Source organism: Cyprinodon tularosa, unplaced genomic scaffold (genome assembly GCF_016077235.1).
Source record: "Cyprinodon tularosa strain WSP-4 unplaced genomic scaffold, ASM1607723v1 ctg1134, whole genome shotgun sequence".
NCBI lineage: Eukaryota > Metazoa > Chordata > Actinopteri > Cyprinodontiformes > Cyprinodontidae > Cyprinodon > Cyprinodon tularosa.
Window position 1 is genome coordinate 1 of NW_024037931.1, and position 20,212 is coordinate 20,212.

Consider the following 20,212-nt stretch of genomic DNA (forward strand, 5'->3'; position numbering starts at 1 on the left):
CTAATAATACGCGGAATAAATATGTGCAATAGTAATAGGTGGGCCATGCCTTCGGCATGTGGCCCCCCTAATAATATTTTTGAGGTTGTATGCTGTGCACAATGCAGACATAACAATGACACTGGCCAAACCAGTTAAACAAAAATCATTCTCAGCAGCTGCACCTGTTACAAAAAAAGTCTAGAACTGAAAAATGCACTGAATTATTCAATCACACAGTGTTCAGAAAGTGCATTTTCCACTATTCTGCACTTTAGATGGCTGTATCGATACTTTTGAAAATGAGTATTGTATCCGGATACAACGTTTCAGTATCAATACTTTTTTGAGTATCGATACTTTTGACAACCCTAATTTGAATATATGCAGTGTTGGGCAAGCTACTTGTCCAGTGTAGTGAGCTAAGCTATCAGTTACTCAACAATAAATTAAACTTCACTACACAAAAGCTACCACCTTAAGAATTATAGCAAGCTAAGTTACACTAATGTGTTAACAGTAGCTTAATTATATCAGAAGCTACTTAACGTTGTACCAACCTAATATCAATTCAAAATGAGTCTGATGCACAGGTTAAAACATTTATTAAAGATCAGCCAATGACATAACACAGTGTAAAAATTGCTTTATGATCAGCATAATAAAAAAAACTTAAGTATTTACTAGTAGACAAAAAAATAAACAATCTGTTGTTATTAGAACCAAATTAAAGGTACCGTGTAGTGTTCTACACATTGAGACATGGCGATGAGTTTGCATTCAATGGACATCTCTAGGGAAAACAAAACCCTACAAAAGGCATCTTATTTCTTTAGGGTCTCCCTTAGAGAAAACTTCTTCAGACCTCAATTAAACAGTCGATTTAAGTAACAAAAGAAACTGTTGACAAAAAATGTGAAAAAATAAAGAAGCTAATTAAGAGATATATATACATTTATGTCTCACTGTAGAATTTAATTTCTACCTACATATTTATTCATTGTATTTTGGGGGGTAATTAATTGAATGCTTATTTATTTATTGAGCATGTATTTATTTATGTATTTATTTTTATATATGGGAGAGCTGTTCCTCCATACCTAAAAAATCTTATCTGTGCAAATAAGCCTTGAAACAGATTTATGTAAACATCCTGTCTGGTAGATTAGGCCATGAAAATACAATATCTAAGTTTGGCTACTTCTCTCTAATGAGAATATCTTAGTGGCACTCATTAGATTTAACTATCTGGAAATTAAAGGCGCCAATTAAGTTAAAGCTGATATATTTTTCTCATTTTTATTTTAAAAAATTGACTGCAGTTAACTGTTTTAATAAGTGTTTGGCTATGTAAAACAAAGGGCTAGTCTTGCCCACATGAGCTCTCTATGGCCAAGAACCGAAATTTGAACACTTACTTTTTATCAGAGGATTCAACAAGTTTCAAAATCTCTAATGATAAGGCGCTCTGCTCCTGTCTCCTCCTCCATCCTGTGTGTGTGGCTCTGTGTGTCTGTGTGTGTCATTCTTTGAGTTCCGCTGCCGTACGCATGCGCATGTTTCGTAGATACAGACAGGAGAGGCAGAATAGAGGCTCATGCGTGAATGTCCAACGAATAACTCTGATTGTTGTTTCAAAAATGGAAAACCTACTTTCATTACCGAGTTATGCCCTGGATTTTGTAGCGTTTGTGGACGCTACGTCGCTACTTGATAAAAATAATAACGTTACTACTGGAAAGTTACTTGATAAATAAAGCAGCGACGCTACGGTCAAGCTACTGGAAAATGTAGTTAAACTAATAGTTTCGCTACATGTAGCGACGCTACTGCCCATCACTGAATATATGTCAACATTTTAGTTAGCATATTCATTTAGGTCTGGATTTCCATGGCACTACAAGGCAATTAGGTAGGTTCTGTCTGTGTATTTTTTTAAATCAATACCCTGTGAATCTAAATCTACTTTGAGCCCTGAGCAGCAGTGACCAAGGGGCAAATTGAAATAATAATGCCAAAATTGCCAAAGTAGAAAGTTTTTGTTCACTTTTTTGGAGCAAAGATGATTTTATTGATCTGTGTGTAATGCATAAATCACAGTAGATCAGGAAGTATTTGCTTTTCGATGGAAGCCTTGTATGTCTAAAACCATTCCTTTATTGTATATTTTGTTAGCTTGTTTGTCTGCTATATTAACCAATATGATGTGTTGAACTAGATCTGCAATTTTCCCTGACTTTGTGAGATAATGTTTTATAAATTATGGCATTACTTAATAAAAAAGTTTATTTGAATTCTATAAATCAAAGCTTTATGCCCAACAGCAATGATGAACTGCAGAGAAGCTTTGTATCTCCAGCAATTGTAGTATCAAGGTAAGAGCTGTCAGTCTGGTAGAGAATATGCTTGTCATTTGAAACTGTAAAGGTAAGCCCTTTTATGAATTGCAACATAAAACCGACTAAAACTAGACTAAAACCTTTATGGGCTTTAGTCAACCAAACCCAGACTAAAACTATAAAGATGTAACTAAAACGAATAATAGGTTTCATCCTCAAGACGAAAACCAAGAATAAATCTAAGATGTCTGTCCAAAAAAATACTGGTGAGAGAGTGAAAATAATGTTAAACATTCTACCAAAAAACACAAACAAACCTGTAAATACAAAAATAAAATGAATGTTATAGTGCAATGGTTAGCAGCACAACTTACCTCAGCTGCCTCTTTCTCCCCATCTTTGCTCTCCATCAAACCCTCAAATAAATTGTCAAATGCATTCTTCAGCTGGAAGACATACAAAATAATAATACTACACTACTTTAGTGACTGGTGCTACAACATCAATGACAACCAGAATTTTTTTGGCTCTCTTCCTTCATTATACTACGCGCAATTATCTGGATAGCTTTAGCCTATTGATCACTAAGGACATTCAACCAGGCACTGAGAACACAAAAAGATAGGCTGACAAGTTTACACTACATCATGTATATGCAAGATTTGCATGCACAGCACTAATAACATTTCAAATCGGTCTCTGTGACGCTGCACAAGTTGTGATATATAATGTTCAGCACTAGAGCAAAATCTTTAATTTAACTGCAAAGTGTCTGGAATAGAATTGCTGGATGACAACTAATTAGCATTTGTTGTTGTAAAAATGCCAGACTTTACCTCTGAGCAAAACATTTTTAAACAGATTTCTTGTTAGAAAATGATTATGGCAGGAGGTTATTTTTTAGTTTTTTTTAACACACAACAATAAGGCCAGATCACCCTGATCTTTCCTGATTTGCCCTTTCAGCTTCAGTCAGACCTAAACCAAACCCTCACCTCATCTGCAGTTAGCGGGATGGTCACACCTTTCTTGAAGGAAAACGAGCGAGCGCCAGCAGAGCCAGAAGCTTTCCCCATTGCACCTGAAAGAGAAAGCAGTTAGTGTCACTGTTACTGACTAAAAAAATAAGGAACCCAAGGGTGAGATTTAAACACGGTGTGCATAACTGCAGGTCCACCTCCTTCTGTGTCCAGTTTGTACCCTCGACTCGCCATGTACTTCATCACAGCATCCTTGTTCTCTTCGCTCCCCAGGAATGAAAGTGTAACCGGCATGGAGAAGGTGTTGTTGGTCCCTGAGTAAACCACCCTAACAATGACATTCATACACACACTTAGCTTCAACAGACTCTAATCACTGAGCACAACAGAGAGGTAGTTAACAGCCCTTTGTATCCGTGTATTCTTACGGATTCTTGGATTTTTTCTAATGATAATTTTGACCTAAAATCATTCTGCCAATCAGAACTCACCCCTCTACTTTGGCCAGGTTTTTATCCATAACATATGCCATGGCTGCAGCCAGCTCCTTCTTAATGTGTCCCACCTGTCGGCCTAAAACGTTGGTGACCATCACCGCATTCCGGTCGTACGGATTTTGCGGCTCCCGTACCAAACTCACCATCTCCCCACGGTTTACCTGTAAAGAAACATAGTATTGCTATGTTTAAGAGGATTATTTTCTTTGTCATTATCAAGTAAAAAGAACCAGCAATGTGCACAAAAGGGCACTTGGATCTGATCAAAATTTTTTTTCTTCTTCTTTTTATGACTAAATATGTTCTTATTTCAACTCAAAGCGACCAAATATTTTCTGTACTTTTTGTGCCATGTTATTGGCAGATGATGAAGTTTTTAAATATTTCCACAAGTTAGGGATGAACCAGATGGATTTGACAAGATATTTTTAAAATACTAAGTAACAGTTATTTTGATCTTTATCTGAATCGTTTTTGGCTATTAAGCCATTGTTGAAGGCTGAAAAGCGTAACCATAGGACATGACAATACAGAATTATTGCTTTTAATCATAAAACTGTCCAGTTACATCCATCCTATATCCTTGATCAGAGCTGAACTCATCATTCATATTTTGGTTTGATATGATTTGTGCCTCAAATTATAACAAAACTGAATTAAAAAGGAACTAATACAAAAACAATAGCATTCTCTATGTTTTACACAGTGAGAAAAAAATAAGAGTGAAGAAATCCACTGAATGAATTTAACATAATTAAATTCTTTAATGTGTGTGGATGTGATCCAGCTAAAAGAGGATTTTACAGCAAAAGCAAAAAAAGAATATAAACATATGTATTAATAAAAACACACACACATATAAATAAACACGCACACACACACATACACACACATACATATATGTGTATATATATATATATATATATATATATATATATATATATATATATATATATATATACACACTCACCGGCCACTTTATTAGGTACACCTGTCCAACTGCTCGTTAACACTTAATTTCTAAGCAGCCAATCACATGGCGGCAACTCAGTGCATTTAGGCATGTAGACATGGTCAAGACAATCTCCTGCAGTTCAAAGCGAGCATCAGTATGGGGAAGAAAGGTGATTTGAGTGACTTTGAACGTGGCATGATTGTTGGTGCCAGAAGGGCTGGTCTGAGTATTTCAGAAACTGCTGATCTACTGGGATTTTCACGCACAACCATCTCTAGGGTTTACAGAGAATGGTCCGAAAAAGAAAAAACATCCAGTGAGCGGCAGTTCTGTGGGCGGAAATGCCTAGTTGATGCCAGAGGTCAGAGGAGAATGGCCAGACTGGCTCAAGCTGATAGAAGGGCAACAGTGACTCAAATAACCACCCGTTACAACCAAGGTGGGCAGAAGAGCATCTCTGAACGCACAGTACGTCGAACTTTGAGGCAGATGGGCTACAGCAGCAGAAGACCACACCGGGTGCCACTCCTTTCAGCTAAGACGGGAAACTGAGGCTACAATTTGCACAAGCTCATAGAAATTGGACAATAGAAGATTGGAAAAACGTTGCCTGGTCGGATGAGTCTCGATTTCTGCTGCGACGTTCGGATGGTAGGGTCAGAATTTGGCGTCTACAACATGAAAGCATGGATCCATCCTGCCTTGTATCAACGGTTCAGGCTGGTGGTGGTGGTGTCATGGTGTGGGGAATATTTTCTTGGCACTCTTTGGGCCCCTTGGTACCAATTGAGCATTGTTGCAACGCCACAGCCTACCTGAGTATTGTTGCTGACCATGTCCATCCCTTTATGACCACAATGTACCCAACTTCTGATGGCTACTTTCAGCAGGATAATGCGCCATGTCATAAAGCTGGAATCATCTCAGACTGGTTTCTTGAACATGACAATGAGTTCATTGTTGTTAAAGTGAGGAGGATTTGTCCCCTTGGAACTAAAGGCTGTAGCGCCCCGGGGGCCTCCTCATCGGTTCTTTTCCTGGGAGGAAGTTATTTACCACTCTTAACTCAAACTGGGTAAAACCATATCAAAAACGACTATAAAAACAGGAGTAAAAAGTAACAGAGTTTATTCCAGATCAGGTCGTTACAGGACAGAGAAAAATGCTTAGAGCTATGCACAGCTGTGGTCTCAAAAATCACGTCTGCAAGCATCCGGCATAGTTTGAGCCCCGAACAACGTCATCTCCTGCTTCTTATACGTTCTGAGTCTGTGTTGCATCATGTGGATGCTTAGTTGTCCGTATCAGAAACTGACACGCCATCCATGTCTTGAACTTCATGCAGGTTGCCTCTCTGTCTCAGGGTTACAGATACAGTGGCTCTCCTATCAGTCCGGCTCCAAGATGTGCCCATATCCTGTGTATTCTTAGAGACACGAAGGCTGTCCTGATTAGATGACCTCCGTACACACCGCAACATCCACAATGTGAAGGAAGGCCTTCTGCTCTGTCTAATCTGACTAACAAATAACAATGCACATGATGTATAAATAATAAAACCTAACACTGTACTCAAATGGCCTCCACAGATCTCAATCCAATAGAGCATCTTTGGGATGTGGTGGAACGGGAGATTTGCATCATGGATGTGCAGCCGACAAATCTGCGGCAACTGTGTGATGCCATCATGTCAATATGGACCAAATTCCCTGAGGAATGCTTCCAGCACCTTGTTGAATCTATGTCACGAAGAATTGAGGCAGTTCTGAAGGCAAAAGGGGGTCCAACCCGTTACTAGCATGGGGTACCTAATAAAGTGGCGGGTGAGTGTATATATATATATATATATATATATATATATATATATATAATATATATATAATATAACATGAGACTAGTAACAAATATGTATTTCATTAAATAATAGAATATTTATAACGGAACCCTTTCTTTGATCTTGAGAAACATGTTTTCTAGGTATAAATTGTTCAACTACTTGATTATCCTTAATCACACAAACCATCCAAATACTCCAGATTTCTAAAATATCTCAACTTTCACAGTTTTTTTTACATTACATACATTCCATTTAAACCATAAAATTTTTTCCAAGCCCTTAAAAATTCCAGCTTTTTTGACATACAACTTTTTCAGAAATGTTATGAGGCTACACACCTACTTTATGATCTGGTAAAGTACTACTGAAATGTCCATGTAACATTCATCTAATTTCCCTTATTTACTATAAATAAAATCTTAAAGCAAATAAATGTTTTAGGATAGCACCAAATGATCTACTGATTGTAGATAATGAGCCTGGACAGAAGAGGGAAGCTACAAGGCGTTAATAAATACAGGTGTTCCTCACCACACCAGAGTAATATCTGAGCCCAACCACAGTGCCCCGCAGCTGGCCAAATAGCACGCTGCCATCTGCGTCCGGCTGCTCGGAGGCAGCGGTTCTGATAGCCTGGGAAAGAGTCTCTGCACCGGACTCTGAACCGTCTGCAAAGAGGTCCACATCGGTGAACCTGACAGCACCAAACCTCCAATGGCGGGAAAACATGTCTGCAAACATAAAACAGAGAATACATTTAATATGAAAATGTGTATCTTCTTTTTCTTCTTGTTGAATTTATTGGAGGTTGGCAACAAACATTTAGTAGCATTACCGCCACTTCATGGTATGGAGTGTGGTTTGATTGGACTATCTACTAATAAACATATAAAAACTTTCTAAGGAACAAAAAAAAAAAAAACTACATACTTTCGGTATACATAACTTTGCATTCTACCCGTCTATATCATACACACATTCGCCCTCTCTATAATCAAATTCTATTAAATATTTTTTCTTTAAAAATAGAATAATTATCTTTATATGTTTACTCCCCAAATTCTGCCTCAAAATATCTAATAAATTAATCTTTTTCTTAATACAGTCAAACTCTCTCATATATCTTCTCTCGCCTTCATATTTTTGAATTTAACATGTTCTAATGTTTCATATTTTCCACAGTAATCACATTTGCCAGTGGTATGCTTTCGAAATTAGAAAAGTGTATAATTAAGTCCTGTATGCCCAAATCTTAACCTTGTTATCACTCTCTCCTCCTTTCTATTTTGTCTTCCATCTCTTCTTTTTCCTACTATCTTCTGAATTTTATAAAACTACCTTCCCGTTTTTTCTTCATCCCACCTTTTTTCCCCATTTTCCATCAGTTATTCTTTAATAATACTCTTTCCCTTCGATGTACTTGTTTTAACTGTAAAACTAATAGGATTTGGATTTGCTCTCTTTGCCATTTTATCTGCCCTCTAGTTTCCTTCTACTCCAATATGTGCTGGAACACACACAGATACAACAATCAAACCCATATTTTTAATTCAGAATAATGTACGAAATTTTTCTAATAGAATGTCCATCCTACTATCTGACTGGTTATATTTTAAACTTAATAATGCAGAGCGAGCTTGAATCTGAACAAATTACTGTTTTTCATGGTTTTATGTCTTCTACCAATTGTAAAGCTAATAATATTGCCAACATTTCCTCTGTGTATACTAATCCATTTGAAATTCGTTTTCGCCCATTTCTCTATTTCAATAATAATCTCTTGTAATTTCTTTACAATGAAATCTACATTTTTCCCTCTTTTCCAAACAGCTTTATCATCTGCAAAAAGTGAACATCCCATTTCTTTTCCAATATCGTTAAATACATCATTTATCATAATTGAGAACAGTGACGGACTTACAATACTCCCCTTGCGGGGTTCCATTTTCTACTGTATATTTCCCTGAGATCACTTCACCAACTCTAACTTGTATTTTCCTATTTGTTAAAAAAGCTTGAATCATTTTAAATATTTTCCCTTTAATACCCAACATGTTTAATTTAATTGTTAATCCCTCAACCCACATCATATCATGTGCTTTTTCTATATAAAAAATATTATTTACTTTTGCTCTTCTAATTTCATGCTCTATATGTAGCGCTGGATCATTAGTACTCCTCCCTTTTCCAAAACTGCTTTGATATTTTGACATATATCCTTTATTATTTGAATAATATACTAGTCTGTTATTAATCATGTTGTCCATTATTTTGCATAAATTTGATGTTAAAGCTATTGGTCTGTAATTTTCTGGGTTACAGTTATCATTTCCTGGTTTAGCTATTGGTACTGTAATCGATTCCTTCCAGTTCGACCATAATTTTCCCTCCTCCCAAATTTTATTGCATAATTGCAATATTATATCTTTTGATTTTTCACTGAGTTGTTTTATCATTCTAAACCAAATTGGATCTTTACCTGGTGCTGTATTTTTTTTTTGTCTTCCTAAGTGCATATTTTAATTCGGCTTTTGTAAACTCAGCATTCAATAAATTATTTGTTTCTTCTACACTCTCCAATAAATCTTTATATTTAAGTTTCGTATTTTCTCTTCCTTTTCTTCCCTCTTCATTAATATTATTTGAGCTGTGAATTTTACTAAATGTCCTTGCCAATATTTCAACTTTATCTACATCTTTTATTATATTATCTATTTTGAAATAGGATTTTCAAACTCTCTCTTTATGGTATTCATTTTTCTAATTATCTTCCAAACATGTTCTATCGTTGTTTCTTTCCCTAATGTGCTACAAAAACTTCACCAATATTCTCTTTTTGCATTCTTAACAGTTCTCCTTACCATTGCTTGGTTTCTTTTATAATCAACAAAATTTTTAAAAACTGGATTATATTTTACTACCTTAAAAGCTGTATTTCTTAACTGTATTGCTTCCTTACATTCATTTGTCCACCATGGTACCATTTTATCATTTTTACACCCTGTTTTCTTTATAGAATTATCTGCTGCTTCCATGATTATCTTACACATTTATATCCATCCTCATATCTACTTGTCCTAAGTTCATTTGACTCAATCTAAAACTTCGTCTCCTCTAAATTTAATCCAGTCTGCCTTATTGAAATTAAGTTTTTTATTGACTTTTATATTCTGTTATTTAAATAAAATCTTGTTATAGGATTGTAATCACTACCTATTGTTGATTTTTTATCAATGAACCACTCACATATACTAGCTAACACATTTGATACAATTGTTAAATCAATAACTGATTCGATCCCTGTCCTAACATTAATTCTTGTTCACCTCCCATCATTAATACAAGATTTTTTATTTTCATTAATTCTTCTATAACTTGTCAATTTTTATCATTACATCTACACCACAATGTACTTTTTGCATTAAAATCCCCACGCCAAATTACTTTCCCTTCCAAACATTCAGTTAACTCATTATTTCAATTGATAATGTTTTACATGGATTATACCAATTTATTATTCACAATTTTCCTTCTTTTTCCCATTTCTTAAATACTATGTATATTCAACTTATTTCCCTTTTCCTACTAGGTGATATTGTAACCCTTGTTTTAAAAATATTACACATCCTTCTCCACCTCCTTCCTCTCGATCTCTTCTTACAGTATTATATCCTTTGATCACAACATCTAATGTTGTTTTTAACCATGTTTCCTGAACACAAATAATTTCTGGTTGTTCTTCAAGACTATCAATATAACCTTTAAGTTTTTGTCTGTTAGCAATTAAAGTTCTTGCATTCCTTTGTAATATTTACATGTTTCACTTGATGGTCCTGGTCTCCCATCTACCTCCAACTTTTTATTTATGTTCTCCCATGATCCCTCTTTAAACCCCAAAAACCTTTCAGCTCCTCTCACTATTATTTTAATCTTCTCAGTTTAATGTTTGGCTTGGTCAGTAAAGTTGATGACATATTCTACAGATGATATTAGTTTTTCTACTGACATTGGGATATTTTCTTCCGACTGTACTCCCTTTTTTTCTGTAAAGTGACCTTGAGTGTCCAGAAAGGCGCTGTCAAATAAAATGTATTATTACTCTGTCTTGCTTTGGAATTTGAATTGTTGATTTTTCCACTCTCTCGTTTTCTGTTCCTTCACATTTTTAACTGCTTCTGCATAGCTTATGTTCTTAGTCATTTTAGTCTGTATAATTTCCTTTGCCTTCTTCCTTACTTCACATCCTCCATAAGTAACTATGTTGCCCTCCACAGTTGCAACATTTTTCTTGTACTTCTTTACATTCTTCAAACTTGTGATCTTCACATTTTTGACATTTCTGCTTCCCTTTACAAACTACCGATAGATTTCCATCTCTAAAATCTTTACCATTTCAAAATCTCCAATTTTCCTTTTTATTTCTCTTGACACCGCAATGGGGCTGTTATCTTGTTCTTCCTCGTTCTTAAGTTTTAAAATTACTTTGAATTCCTCCCTCATAACTTTATCCTTTCTTCTTCTGAAATAATTCCTTCCAATTCTTGTTTACTTCCTCGAATATCACCACCCTTTCCTTCATCTGTTTTATTTCTCCCTCTTCCTCCTCCTACTGGCGCCCACCCTTCAAAATCCATGACTTCCTCATTTTCTTTCTCCATTGCCAACCGAACCATTCACATACTAGTTTATGCCCAAATCCGCCTTTTCAAAATCCGATATATTTCCGTGTTTTGTTTTTCGCGCGCTGCTCCTAGTCCTTCTGACAACCAACACACTCCGTAAAAATTCTATGAACAAGGAGAGACCTGATAAGTTTCAGCTCTCACATACAGCCGGTCGATGAAAGAAGACCGACGGAAAACATAACTACGCACACCGTCAAGACCTTCTTTACATTTCAGTTAGCTTCTATCCGTAGTTAAACGAAATATGAATAGGAGCGATTTTACAGTTTGCCATTAATACCTTTCTTCTTCTTCTTCTTGTTGTGTTTATTGGCGGTTGGCAACAAACTTAATAGTAGCATTACCGCCACTTACTGGTATGGAGTGTGGCTCTCGTTGGTCTAACGCTCTTTTTGTATATATATATCTATATATACTCATACATACACCTACCAACCCACACAAACAAACTTACATCCATATTTATATTCTACTCATCACTATCATCCACACATTCACTCTTATGTCTACTCTATCAAATTCTACTGAATATCTTAGTTTTCTTTAAGAATCTAATAACTATTTGTATATGTTTGCTCTCCAAACTTTCCCTCAAAATATCTATTAACATAAATTTTACCTTAATACTTTCAAACTCTTTTATCATACATCTTCTCTCTCTTTCATATTTATCACATTCTAGAATAACATGTTCTACTGTTTCCCATTCTCCACAATATTCACATTTACCAGTTGCATGTTTTTGAATTTTAAAAAGTGAGTAGTTAAGTCCAGTATGCCCAAATCTTATCCTGGTTATCACTCTTTCCTCTTTTCTATTTCTTTTTCCCTTTCTTCTTTCTTTAACCTTCTTCTGAATTTTATAAAACCATCTTCCTGTTATTTCTTCATCCCACCTTTTCTGCCACTTTTCCATCAGTTTTTCCTTAACCATACTCTTTCCTTCAGCTTTACTTGTTTTAACTTTAATGCTAATTGGTTTTTGAATTGCCCCTTTTGCTATTTTATCTGCTCTCTCATTTCCTTCTATTCCAATATGCGCTGGAACCCATACAAAAATAACTATCACACCCATATTTTTAATTCTATATAATGTGTGAAAAATTTCTAATAATATGTCCATTCTACTATCCGATTGCTTGTTTTTAATACTTAATAATGCAGAACTTGAATCTGAACAGATTATTGTTTTTAATGGTTTTATCTCTTCTACCCATTGTAAGGACAATAAAATTGCCATCATTTCTCCTGTGTATACTGATAAATCGTCTGTAATTCGTTTTCCTATTCTTATATTGAATTCTGGTACAACAAACGCTATTCCTACTTTTCCAGTTATCTTTGATGCATCTGTATAGATTTGAATATACTGATAGTAATTGTTTAAATGTACCTGTACTGAACTACTATCAATGATGAAAGATTTATCCTGCTTCTTTTCCATGATTGTCATATCTACTGTTGCTTCTGGTAAAATCCATGGCGGTATTACTGATGTTGGTGTTGTATGACTAATTTCCAGATTATTCATGTTAAATTCTTTTATTTTATTTTCAATTGTCCATCCAAGACTCCCCATATCTTTTGTTTCTTTTTCCCAACATGGTTTTAAAATTTCCATAGCTGGATGATCTGAATTATTGCTCTGCAAATTTAACCAATAATTTAATTCCAACCTTAATCTTCTTAATTCTAATGGCATTTCTCCCATCTCTACTTCCATTGCTGCTCTTGGTGTGGTTTTAAACGCTCCAGAACACAATCTTAATGCTTGATGTTGTATTACCTCTAGTTTAACCAAATGTGCTTTTGCTGCTGAACCGTAAACAATACAACCAAAATCTATGTTAGCTCTTATCATACCTGTATAAACCTGTTTCAAAGATTGCCTATCTGCTCCCCAATCATTTCCAGCCAAACATCTCAAAATATTTAAGATTTTCTTACTTTTATCAACAACTTTCTGGATATGTACATTCCATTTTAGTTTATCATCAAACCATAATCCTAGAAATTTAATACATTTTACTTGCTCTAACTCTTGACTATATAATTTTAATTTTACTTCCCTGTTTATTTTTTTCCTAGTAAATACCATTACTTTTGTTTTTTCGACTGAAAACTTAAATCCCCATTGCCATGCCCATCTCTCTAGCTCATTAATAACATCTTGTAATTTTTTAACAATGAAATCTAAATTCTTCCCTCTTTTCCAAACCGCTCCATCATCCGCAAAGAGTGAACATCCCATTTCTTTATCAATACCTTTAAAAATATCATTTATCATAATAGAGAACAATAACGGACTTATTATACTCCCCTGTGGTGTACCGTTCTCTACTCTATATACTCCTGATGTTACTTCACCGATTCTAACTTGAATTTTCCTATTTAGTAAAAAGTCTTTAATCCATTGATATATCTTTCCTTTAATGCCCAACCTATATAGTTTAATTAATAATCCCTCTACCCACATCATATCATACGCTTTTTCTATATCAAAAAATACTGCCACCACATTTTCTTTATTAACTTGTGCCTTTCTAATTTCATGCTCTAGACATAATGTTGGATCATTAGTACTCCGCCCTTTTCGAAATCCACTTTGATAATTTACTATATACCCCTTGCTATTTAAATAAAATATTAGTCTATTGTTAATCATTTTTTCCATTATTTTACACAAATTTGATGTTAAAGCTATTGGTCTATAATTTCCTGGTATTGATTTATCTTTCCCTGGTTTTGCTATTGGTACTATAATTGATTCTTTCCATTCCATTGGTAATTTCCCCTCCTCCCAAATTTTATTATAAAATTCCAATATTATCCCTTTAGATTTTTCACTGAGCTGACTTATCATTCTATACCATATTTTATCTTTCCCTGGTGCTGTATTTTTAAGTTTTGTAAATGTAGAGTTCAATTCAGCTTTTGTGAATTCAACATTTAACAAATTATTTGCTTCTTCTTCATTCTGCAACACATCTTTATATTTGAGTTTTGTATTTTCTCTTCCTTTTCTACCCTCCTCACTAATATTGTCAGAACTGTGGATTTTACTGAATGTTCTTGCCAATATTTCTACTTTATCATCGTCTTTAACTATATTTATATTATCTACTTTTAATATAGGATATTCGAATTCTCTTTTAATGCCATTCATTCTTCTAATCATTTTCCAAATTTTTTCTATTTTTGTTTCCTTCCCTATTGTGCTACAAAAATTTCTCCAGTATTCTCTCTTTGTATTCTTAATTATTCTCCTTACCATAGCTTGCTTTCTTTTATAATCAATTAAATTCTCATACTTTAAGTTACCTCTTAATACCTTAAATGCTTTGTTTCTTGCTTTTATTGCTTCTTTACATTCATTTGTCCACCATGGTACTATTTTCTTAGAATTTTTACAGCCTACTTTCTTCACAGATTTATCTGCTGCTTCCAAGATTATCTCACAAATTTTTAAATTTATATCATCTATATTCATTTCCATATCCACTTTTTCTAATTTTATTTGACTTAAAAATCTAAATTTAATCCAATCTGCTTTATTAAAATCCCATTTTTTACTGACCTTTCTATTTTTATTATTTATATTTAATCCTACTTTTATTGTAATGGGATAATGATCACTACCTATTGTTGTATTTTTATCAATGATCCATTCACAATTACTAGCTAACCCATTTGAGACTATTGTTAAATCAATAGCTGATTCCATCCCTGTTCTTATATTAAGTCTAGTTCCCCTCCCATCATTAATACATACAAGATTTTTACTTTCTATTAATTCTTCTATTATTTTCCCATTTCTATCATTACATTTACCCCATAATGTACTATTAGCATTAAAATCCCCACACCAAATTACATTTCCTTCCAAATATTCAGTTAATTCCTCCATTATTTCAATTGATAATAATTTACATGGATTATAAAAATTTATTATTTTAACTTTACCACCTTGTTCCCAAATTTCAATTATTATATATTCAAGTTCTTTCCCTTTCCCTAAAACCTGATATTGTATCCCTTCTTTTACAAATATACCACATCCACCTCCTCCTCCCTCCTGCCTATCTCTTCTTACACTACCATATCCGTTAATCACAAAATCCAACGTTTCTTTTAGCCATGTTTCTTGAATACAAATAATTTCTGGTTTTTCCTCAAGACTATCAATATATCCTTTAAGTTCCTGTCCGTTAGCAATCAAACTTCTTGCATTCCATTGTAGTATTAACATGAATTATTTCCACCAGACGTTCCTGGCTTCCCGTCTACCTCCAATTTTTTGTTTATGCTCTCCCATGATCCCTCTTTAAACCCCAAAAACTTTTCCGCTCCCCTCACTATAATTTTAATCTTCTCCGTTTTATTCTTGGCTTGGTCAGTACAGTTGATGACATATGCCATGAATAATATTAGTTTTTCTACTGGTATCACGATCTTTTCCTCTGTCTGTGTCTCACTTTGCAGTGGAATTTGCCTCGTTTTTTCAACCTCTCTTATTTTCTGTTCTTTCACATTTTTAACTGCCTCTGCATAGCTTATATTTTTGGTCATTTTAATCTGAGTGACTTCTTTTGCTTTCTTCCTGACTTCACATCCTCCGAATGTAACTCTATGATTCCCTCCACAGTTACAACATTTTTCTTGTACTTCTTCTTTACACTCTTCTAATTTGTGATCTTCTCCACATTTTGGACATCTCTGCTTTCCTTTGCAAACTGCTGCTATGTGACCATATCTTTGACATTTAAAGCAACGAAGTGGTGGAGGGATATAAGGCCTGACCTGAAAACTGAGATAACCTATTTTGATGTTTAGTGGTAATTCTTTCTCTTCGAATTCCATGAGTATTGACAGACTCCCTACTCTTTCCCCGTTTATTGTTTTTGACAGTCTCTTTAAGTTACTCACTTTGGCACCAACTACACTTTTCTTGATTTTATCAAGATCTTCATCTAGAGGGATCCCATAAATCACTCCTCTAGTTTTTTTATTTTCTCCAATGATTCTTTTCTCTAACACATTCTTTTTACAAATACTCTCCACGTTAAGAGCCTTGTTCTTTTGTTCTTCGTTTTTACAAACCACCAACAGATTCCCATCTCTCAACATCTTTACCATTTCAACATCCCCAATTTTCTTTTTTATTTCTCTTGACACCACAATGGGGCTAATGTTATCTTGTCCTTCCTCATTTTTTAGTTTTAATATTATTTTAAATTCCTCTCGTACAACTTTCCTCCTAACTATCCTTTCTTCCTCTGAGCTACTTTCTTCCAGTTCTCGTTTACTTCCTTGACTTTCACTCATTCCCTTTCCTTCGTCTTTTTTGTTTCTTTCACGTCCTCTCCCTCTTCCTCTCCCCACTGGCGTCCACCCATCAAAACCCATATCTTCCTCATCTCCTAACTCCATTACCAACCGAACCATTCACATACCAGTTTATGCTCAATCCGCCTTTGACAATTTCAATTTGTAATTTGATTTTCCGCCTTCTTCCCTGGGCAGTTTTTTCTCCGAAAAACCTCCGCTCCAAGCACAACCAACGACCTTCTCCTGCTCGCTGCACGCCTTCTTCCCCTCACCCCACCTTAATACCTTTCTTCCTTTCTTTCTTTCTTCTTGTTTAATGGCGGTTGACAAGCAACTTATTGGTGTGCATTACCGCCACCTACTGGTAAGGAGTGTGGATCAGGACGCAACTTAAAAAAAAACAAAAAAAAACTAAATCCTTTCTATCAGTTTAGTTTTCTTAATAAATCTTAATAAATGACGTAAATATTCAGAGGAGGAGCAATATCCCAACATATCTGATATTTTTAATTGTAACTTATTCTTTAGAAGTCGCTATTCTAATTTCCTTCTCTCCTCAGAGTACTTTGGACAAAACAACAAAACATGTTCTACTGTCTCTTCTTGAAAACAAAATTCACAATTTCCTGATGGATGTCTTCCCATTATAAATAATGTACTGTTTAAGCCTGTATGACCAAAACGTAACCTGGATATGATATTATCTTTTCTACTTCTTCCTGTTCCCCTCATTACCCCAACTTTCCTTTGAATGCTATAAAGCCATCTACCAGTCCTTTCCTCCTCCCACTGCTTCTGCCATCTTTCCTTAACCTTTTGTTTTATAATAGATTTTATCTCCTCTTTACTAAATGGAATCAGTATCTCAATGCAACTGTTTTTTGAAGCTTGTTTTGCATATCTGTCTGCCAATTCATTACCTATTACTCCTATATGAGATGGAACCCATGTAAAAATGACAATTAATCCCATAGTCTGAATTCTATAAAGTATTAACTGAATCTCCAATAGAAGGTCTGGTCTACTATTGGAATGATTATTTTTAATTGAATATAATGATGAGCTTGAATCAGAGCAAATTAAACTTCTTAAAGGACGAACATCTTCAATCCAACTCAAAGCCAAAATAATTCCCATCATTTCCCCTGTAAACACTGATACGTCATCAGAAATCCTCTTACATTTTTTAATATTAAATTCTGGGATACCTTTCTTCCTCTTCTTCGTGTGAGGTTTTATGGCGGTTGGTAAACTAGTGTAAAGTGCATTACCGCCACCAACTGATAAGGAGTAAAGCAAGGAAACAGTAAACGACTCACCCCAAGAAAAAAAATAAAATAAAATATATATATATATATATATATATATATATATATATATATATATATATATATATATATATATATATATCTATATATATAATTAACTGAACCCAACATAATAAATACTTAATCATATTTGCCCACATAATTTCTGATTTATCTTTAGGTTATTGTTAGTGATGGGCAGATGAGGCGTATGGCACATTTCCCAAATTGTGTCGACACTGTGTTGAAACTGTGTAGCTGTATCACTTAATGGCGACATCTGCTGGATTAAAAAAATAATTGCAGGCAACTTCAATAAAGACTGGAAACAGACTGAACGAGGTTCATTGACACATTTTTATTTAGAAACATCAGCTGCGTTAACCTATTTGGGCCAAGGTGATTGCGCCGCTTACAAACCTTTTCTCCTGCTTTTGAGAACACCCTTTAACAGGGCAGTGATGATGACAGCGTACATAGAAATGTCATTGCAAGTTTGTACAAGGTAGGGTAATTTAGTCTTTGAAATTTCCAGTATTGTAGTGGATCCTGTGATCTTAGTGTGTTCTCCTCTGAGATGTATCTTTGTACCTCGAAAATGGCATCGGTGGTGACATTTGAATTGGCCTTGCTCTCCTTGACTTTCATGTCCAGCGGGTGCCACAGGTTGTCATCTGAGGAAACAATAAAATGCATCTGTGTTACTTATTCATTGTATTCACATGGAGTGATTTGTATGAACATTAAAATACAAATGAACACAATTAGGAATCATAACATACCTGGATTGGAAGGAGATGGTTGAGTTGTAGGTCCAGCTTTGGCATCTTCCATTTGTGTCGGTACAGCGTTTCTCATTACTGCCGCACACACTCTGATTTTAGTCTTTTCACTGCATCGTTGGCTTTTGTCGCACCTAAGAATGCCATCGCCTTGAACCGAGGGTCCAGCAGTGTTGGTATTGTCATTACGCTTCATGACTCAAGGTTGGACAGAGTTTCTAGCAGTCTTCTTTTCAGGTTTTCCACAAGATTGATTGTGGTTTCTATGGTTACATTTAATGCATTGCGTTGTTGTTAGTGGTGCCACATTTTGAGCATTGGGATTACCTTTGATCCAGACACTCTTTTTGCTCAGACAGCTCCACTGTCGCTTGATTAAATGGAGCAAGCACACAGATATAGCTCAGCTCACTACAAATGATTATAAAATCATAGAGGAGACCTCTATGATTTTATAATCATTTGTAGTGAGCTGAGCTATATCACTTATATATCACCTTATTCAAAATGATCCCACACGGGAGAAAACTTCCTCTTCCTTGGTTGATCCATAGTTTTAAATGACAAGCCAAAAAACCGATGCAAAGCAAACAATACAAGCTATCTCCATCCAACAAAACCCACGTGTCGATACATTTTCTGTTTATAAATACAATTTGACGCGATCACAATCAAAAGACACAGGAACTATATCGGTCACGTGGTTTTCCTTAACGAGATACGCGCCCCGACACGGGGCTTCACCCTGTTTGCTCGGCGCATGCACCGAGGTTTCAGTGTCGTCAGACCCATCACTAGTTATTGTCACTCTGCCAGTTTCTGATGGTCCTATTGGTTTTCCCATCATGCTTTCCACCATTTCCTAGTTTCGATCTTTAACTTCAAGATACTTTTCTGCAGGGGAATCCTTGTTGGCACGCTCAAAAGGTCAGTCCAAGATGCAGTTCAGATACTTTTCTTTTATTGATCTTCAAAACATGCAATGCAGCAAACAAGAAAAAATAAATCCACAGGTTCGATCCGTGATCAAGCCCAAAAGAGAACAAAAAAAAACATCCAAAGCTTAAAGTGGTCAGCAAAAAGTAGACATCACCCACTCACTGAAACTCACAGGTGAGCAACAGGGGATATTACAAATCACTGCTGACACTACGTGATCTGGAGACCCCTGAGCCCGCTCTGAGCCGTCTGGAGACCCCTGAGCCCGCTCTGTGTCTTCCAAAGACCCCTGATTCGGAGCCGCAATCGGCGGTCTCCTCTGTTCCTGATTCGGAGCCGCAATCGGCGGGCTCCTCTGTTCCTGATTCGGAGCCGCAATCGGCGGGCTCCTCTGTTCCTGATTCGGAGCCGCATTTGGCGGGCTCCTCTGTTCCTGTTCCGGAGCCGCAATGGGCGGTCCAGTCCAAGCCGGTTCCTGAACCGCAGTCGGCGGTTACCTCTGGGTCTGCTCCTGAGCCGCAGTCCGTGGCCCCCTCCGAGCCTGTTCCAGAACGTCTGTCATGCCTCCGGCCCCGCGGCCGGCC

The 20,212-nt window shown here is 35.7% G+C and overlaps 1 protein-coding gene across 1 annotated transcript; it reads right to left on the minus strand.

The window, feature by feature from the left end:
• Window positions 1-2,542: 2,542 nt before the first annotated feature.
• LOC119795215 (helicase-like transcription factor) lies at window positions 2,543-16,912 on the minus strand. Its single transcript, XM_038303097.1, has 6 exons — window positions 16,886-16,912; window positions 7,119-7,318; window positions 3,790-3,956; window positions 3,496-3,626; window positions 3,314-3,399; window positions 2,543-2,764 (listed from the first exon to the last, which is right to left on the minus strand). Exons 2-6 carry the CDS (start codon window positions 7,314-7,316, stop codon window positions 2,558-2,560), a joined length of 789 nt encoding a protein of 262 aa, XP_038159025.1. The 5' UTR covers window positions 7,317-7,318; window positions 16,886-16,912; the 3' UTR covers window positions 2,543-2,557.
• Window positions 16,913-20,212: the final 3,300 nt, after the last annotated feature.